The sequence below is a fragment of the Heterodontus francisci genome, unplaced genomic scaffold (genome assembly GCF_036365525.1).
Source record: "Heterodontus francisci isolate sHetFra1 unplaced genomic scaffold, sHetFra1.hap1 HAP1_SCAFFOLD_97, whole genome shotgun sequence".
Lineage (NCBI taxonomy): Eukaryota > Metazoa > Chordata > Chondrichthyes > Heterodontiformes > Heterodontidae > Heterodontus > Heterodontus francisci.
The window spans coordinates 4,435,061-4,441,851 of record NW_027140606.1 but is presented as its reverse complement, the minus strand read 5'-3'; the positions used below and the strand labels follow the sequence as shown (position 1 = coordinate 4,441,851).

At 43.1% G+C, this 6,791-nt stretch overlaps 1 protein-coding gene across 1 annotated transcript; it reads right to left on the bottom strand.

Annotated features, from left to right (window-relative positions):
* Nucleotides 1–544: 544 nt before the first annotated feature.
* LOC137360210 (probable G-protein coupled receptor 139) lies at nucleotides 545–3,701 on the bottom strand. The gene is made up of 2 exons (XM_068025748.1): nucleotides 3,632–3,701; nucleotides 545–1,482 (listed from the first exon to the last, which is right to left on the bottom strand). The coding sequence occupies exons 1-2, from the start codon at nucleotides 3,699–3,701 to the stop codon at nucleotides 545–547; spliced, it is 1,008 nt and encodes a 335-aa protein (XP_067881849.1).
* Between the last annotated feature and the right edge of the window lie 3,090 nt (nucleotides 3,702–6,791).

The following is a 6,791-nucleotide window of genomic DNA, read 5'->3' as shown; positions in this document are numbered from 1 at the left end:
TCGCCCCTCACCATCTCCATCTGCTGGTGACCCTGTCTCACTGCAGCTACTGCCCCCTCTCACCATCTCCATCTGTTTCCGACCCTGTCTCACTGCAGTTGCTGCCGCCTTTCACCATCTCCATCTCCTCGTGTCCCTGTGTCACTACATAAACTGCCACCCGCTCACCATCCCCATCTGCTGGGGTTCCTGCCTCACTGCAGTTACTGTCCCAGCTCACCAGCTCCACCTGCTGGTGTCCCTGTATCACTGCATACACTGCCCTGTCTCTCCATCCTCATCTGCTGGTGTCACTGTCTCGCTGCAGTTGATGACCTCTCTCTCCATTTCTTAATCACTGTGATTGGCTGCTTTCTCCGTTTTACTGTGGGTCCAAGTGGTCTTCGTTCAAGTCCAGCTGAGCTTTTCAGGTTGTCTTTTTGATAAACAATTAATGAATCATCTGCAGAGCAGGTCCCAGGAGAATAGGTCTGATTAGCAATAAAATATAGTCTCAGAATTAGATTTAAGTTCAATTCCGGGCTCGTTGCAGTGGAAATGTGATTTAGTTCCAGTGTTTGACACCCTTCAGTTCTTTCTCTGATTTCACGAATTTAACAATGAGATTGAGAGGGTATTTCACCGCCTTCTTCAGCTCCTGTCGGAATTTAGTCTGGGTCACAGCATAAATACATGTGTTGGTGCAGGAACTGAGAAGCTGCAGCATCTTTGATGTGTGATCTGTTATAAAGACAGGGTCAGTGTCGGAGTAAAAATACCGAATATGTGTCATTCGCCGATAAGTGATATACACAATCCGGCTCACCCACAACAGTATAAAACTGCCGGATATACTGATGAGTAAAATAATTGATTTTCTCCGATTATCCATCTCTGGGTCTTTGTGATTCTCTCCATTACTGTGGCCCCGGAATCCCTTGCGGACTTTACTGGAGAATAAAATACGTCTGACCGTCAGAACATTGAGCAGAAAAATCAGAAAGACCGGGACACAAGGAGTTAAAATGTAGTGAAACAATTCAAATGCGGCCCATAGGGGGGAAGTAAAGAAGCTGGGCTTAATGGTACAACCCATGGGAACATTATCAATAATGTACTTTGGTTTATAGATAAAGTACCAGGTGAGAGACTCTAAACAGCCCAGAGCACTCACTGTTCCTACAACCACAGCCGCTGTTTTCTTGGTGCAATATTTTGTTTTTAGCTTCTCACAACAAATGGCCACAAATCGATCAAAGCTGAAAGCGACTGTGAGCCAGACAGAAACAACAGTGGCTGCAGAAAGCAGAACGATAATGATAGTACACACGGGGGTAATTCTCAGGAATGAATCCTGGATATAAATTAAAACAATCCAACTCAATATGGGATCAGTGATAACGACCAGGAGATCAGACACTGCCATTCCCACCAGGTAGACAGTGATACATTTGGAGAGTCCGCACTTTCCTCGGGACAAGACCACAATCGCCACCAAGTTAACTGGAAGAGAGAGAAAAGGAAGCAGAGAAATTACTGATCAGACCTGGAGACAAAGCAGCAGTCTGACAGTATCTGGGCTGAAATTTCCAGCTTTGTTGCTGCATCGAACAGTAAAAACTGATTCACTGACCTGGGCAGTGTTTTGTCACAGTGAAATGTTTAAAACACAATTATTAAGAATGAATTGGGAAATTGAGACAGAAAGTGAATAAAGTCAACACTGGATCCACTGGAAGTACTGAGTGAGAATGCAGTGACACTGGGGAAATGAGAAGGTGTTTTACAGAGATGGAATCCAATGGGTTAAATGGGAATTTGTCTCCAGGTTTGGGGAGAGTGGAAGGTGCCGATGGTTTGTTGCTGTGGGTTCAGAGAGCCGACAGAGGCTGGTACAACATGGGAAAAGACTGAGAGCTGCTGCGGTGAGTTGGCCTGGGATTTATTTCGAAGAGGCAACTGGAGGATGAGACAGTGAGTGAGATTGGGAGGGAGAGAAGGAAAAGAACATGTTGGAGATGGAGGGGAGACAGGAGCAGATGGTTTGGGAAAATGGATAAAATGAAGCAATGGATGAGGAGACAGAGGATTCAATACATTGAGAGGAGAGGCTGAGATTCACACGGAGAGACTGCAGTAGAGTGTTAGAGGAAATGTCAGCTAGAGATCTCAGTAACACAACTCAATTAATACATTTAAACAGTAATACCTGCGGTTATTGGTGTTGGAGAACAGTTCATTGGTTGTCCAATATAGTAAATATATTTAACTTGTACAGGCAATTAAATATAAATTTAAATATATTTCTGATATCGGCCTCGTTCTTTATTGAATTCAGCAGTCACAGAGTTTTTAAAGTGCAGTATTTAAATAATGAATTACCATCAGTGAAGAACTGATTCTATTCTGTTTATTCAGTCAGTAAGTAAGGAATCGGAACTTTTTGCAAAACAAAATAAATATCTGACAGAAATAAACACTGAGGATCAAGTCCAACAGTAAAATTAACACACTGCTGCTTCTTTCTCTTTCTCTTTCCTTCTGCTTATCACTTTCCCTCGGTTTCGTTCTCCCTGCTTCTTTTCTCCTTCGTTCTCTCAGTCGCCCTCCCTATCTCTCCGATGTGCTCACACCCTGCAAACTGTTCCTTAAAGCCGCTTTTCACATACAATTTATTCCTAACATTCTGTGCCTGTGTTCCGTTCCCCAGCCCTGTGTTCAATGATTCTATTCTCAGAGTCAGTTCATTTAATGGTGAAACCTCTGTGAATAATTTAATGTGTCTACAGGTCACCCAAGTCTCCACCTGCTCACCCACACTCTTCACTTCATCAACAATACATGGAATAAACAGGATCGAAAGTTTCTTCCAGACAAACCTCACAATCATTGAAATTCCTTCTCCTGGAATTATAAAGTACACTGTTAGAATGTGGGATTGTTTAATTAATAAAACACCGACATCAGCGCTGCAGCTGATAATCTACAGATAAATGGAAAGACTCTGGATTCCAACTGATAGAGTGTAAACCAATAAAAGATCACATCAATACTTTCAGTTTTACAATGTAGTCCAGTGACAGTGAAGGGTCCGCATTGAAGCAGAGAAGGAGATGTGAAAGAGTCAGCAGCAAACTCAGTTCGGTAACCAGACTTCTGAAGCAGCGTCAGACACACACAGAATGAAATAATATTTTATAACAGTGATAACCAATAAATATATTGAAATCTCTGTTACATTGCTCCATATTAATAGGGATGGAGGACATTGTAACACTGAGACCGTGAGATATCTCATTATCAAGCATCGCAAAACACATCCCAAAAAAATTCCAGGACTGGTTAGATCCACATCATGAAACTGTTAAAATCTCCTGATGGTCTGCTTCTTGATCCTAACAAAGACATCACATTCAACGGCATTCAATTCACAGAATAATGCAGCAACAATGCCAGGGTTAGTTAAACCAATGTCATTAAAGACATCATACAGCTCCAGTCAGACTGAAAGAGAAGACAATGAGAAGATTCCATCAGTAACCTGCTGGACAAGTACAGGCGGTTGTGTAAAACACACAGTGAGAAATAATACCGAGCACAGCAGTGCAACTAATATCGATTTACACCATTAACAGCTGAGATACAGACTTACCAGGAACTCCAATTGCTGCAAGTACAGGATAATAAATGCGTTCTATCTGATACATTACTGGATATCCCATTTCTGAGAGAAGCTGAGTTCTGTTAGCCTGGAATCCACAGCTCCAGCAGACACTCTGAGCTGATCCATTCTAGTGGGTCCTGATTTATACAGGGGATAAGTCTCCACTGACACGGTTATACCCCTGATCATTGCTATTAGTTACACTCACCTGAACAAACACATTACGTCAGCAGCTTTGACACTGGTAAATAATGTGGTGGATAAAACACAATCATTCCAATGTCAATGACATTTTCTCAGTAAGTCCTCTCTCGGGAATAAACCTGAAATCTGTCCTCATACTGAACGCATGCGACAATTATGAGTGGCATCATTTACATTTTCCCTATTGTTGTATTGACCTTGTTCACTCCTGGCATTTCTATTGTAAATGTAACTGAACTGTCTACAGTGGACACTGGATTCAGGGACAAAAACAATCCCGTTTCACTCTGTTACTGCCTTTTCCCAGTTAAAACGTGAACTTTAAGTCTCTGATTCGATACCACGCTCAGAGTTACAGGCTAGATATTGATATTGGGGGCAGATACTGTACACGTCCATTGGGGAGGCAGTTGCGTAGCGATAATATTACTGGGATAGTAATCCAGAGGTCCAACACAATGGCCTGGTGACAGGGGTTCAAATCCCAGCATGACAGCTGCTGGAACTTAAATTCAATTAATGAACAAAGGTCCGCAATTGAAAGCTAGTCTCTGTCATGGAGCCATGAGACTATCATCGATTGCTGTGAAAACCCACTTGGCTCGGTAATTACTTTGTGATGGAAATCAGCCATACTTACCCGGTCTGGCCTGCATGTGGTTACAGACCCAGAGCAATGTGGCTGACTCTTAACTGCTCTCTGAAACGGCCCAGCAAGTTGTCAAAGGCAACAAATGCTGACCTTGTCAGCGGAGCTCACATCACATGATAGAATAAAAGACAAACGTCTACCTGCTATTTCACTGCAGATATTTCCCTGTTTATTCTATAGTGGTTAATGGTTCCAGTAAAATTAGAACTGTACCAACTCCTGACTCCTTTCCTCCAGTTCACTGCTGACCAGACATCCAAAGTTCACTTTCCCTCACTATCAACTGCTCCAAATCCCTGTTTCCATGACCAACCCTAGCCAAGTCCATCTCACCCAACATCTTCAGCCTAACTGACCTGCATTGGATCCCAGTCCTCTAAGTATTTAAAATTTATAATTCTTATCATTGGGTTAAAATTCTTCCATGTCCTCACCACTCCTTATCTTTCAATGGGACTGCCCCGCCAGTTTCCAATATTACTGATCGGATTGTAACCAGAGCATCTCCAGCAAAGGCCTCTCTTCCCACACCAGCACTATTCCCTCTGGAATCCCGGAAATTTGTATTCTTGTTCCCTCCGCTACCACATCCACAGACTGCCTGCTGGTGACATAATCTACAGATATGCAGTGAGCTTCCACATGTCCGCTGACAACACCCAACTGCAGCTCTCCGTCATCTCTCCTGACCCTCCACTTCCTCTGTGTTATCAGACTGTAAAAGTCTGTTTCCTATGAGATGCAATTTCCTCCAATTAAACTTAGTTTAGAACGAAACCTCCACCTTTGGTTTCACCACGAACTCCAGACCGTTGTCATTGATTCCATTACCATTCCTAGCTGTTGTATCAGGCTAAATATGATGTTGCGTAAAATATGCTCCCCATTCATCCCTGACATGAACTTCTGACCTGATGTTGTCTCCATCAGAAATGACACCTCCTTCCACCTCCATAACATCTCCGGCCTCTGTCCCTGCCTCAGCCCATCAGGCACTGAAAAGGATCAACCACTCATCTGTGTAAGATTATTAGGTCCCTAAAAGCTACTAACCAGATTACTAATTGTTAAAATCGAGTTATTGTAAACTAACAATTGACTTATTATTAATGAGGGAGCTCCCCTCCACGTATAAAATGGAGGGCACTCCCCCTCTGCATATCAAATAGAGGGAGCTCCCCATCTATGTATAAAATGGAGGGAGCTCCACCTCTACGTATAAAATGGAGGGACCTCCCTTTCTGCGTATAAAATGGAGGGAGTTACCCCTCGATGTATAAAATGGAGGGAGATATCCTTCTATGTATAAAATGGAGGGAGATCCTTTCTATATAACAAATGGAAGGAGCTCCCCCTCTACATATAAAATGGAAGGCGTTTCACCTGTATGTATAAAATGGAGGGGGATCCCACAGACACCTCACTCACTTTAAAACACTTTTTAACTATTTTTATACCAGCGCCGCGATCGAATATAATATAAACAGAGACATGGTCAAATTCTCTCTTAATTTGTGCATTGGAGTGACGGAGAGAGAAAGGGGTGAAACAAAGAGATGCAACGTTAGGTGGGGCAGTAAGTTGTGAGGAGGACACAAAAAGGCTGCAAAGGAAAATGGACGGGTTTTGAGTGGACATGAAAGTGGCAGCTGGAATATCATGTGGAGAAGCAAGAATAGAAACACAGTACATATTTTCAAATGGTGAGAAACTATTAAATGTTGGTACTCAGAGGGATTTGGTTATCCTTGTACACAAATCACAGAAAGTTAACCTGCAGGTACAGGCATCAATTAGCATGGTAAATGGAGTTTTGGACTTTAATGCAAGGTGGTTAGAGTACCGGAGTGAGGAAGTCTTGCTGCAATGGTATAGGGTTTGGTGAGCCCACACCTGGAGTACTGTGTACAGTTCTGGTCTCAGTACTGAAGGAAGGATATACTTGTCTTAGCGGTGATGACAGAGCAAGCTTGAGGGGCCGTATGGCCTAGTCCTGTTCCTATTTCTTATGTTCTTATGACAGGAAGGGAGAAAAGGACAAAGAGGTGTTGACAGAGGGAAAGACACAGCGAATGACAGGGCGAGGCCGAGGCCAAGGTGGAGAAGTACTGAGAGAAAGGTGGGATGGATCACACAGCTGAATAGCTCGCTAGATGTCTGCACAGAATTCAGAGGCAGATCTCCAGTGTGCAGTCACTAGGATGGTGTGGTGATGGATTTGAACTCTGTATCCATTGATTTACAGCTGCAAATGTTCCAACTGGAGGAAGCTTCCTTCCAGGTCATTGGTGC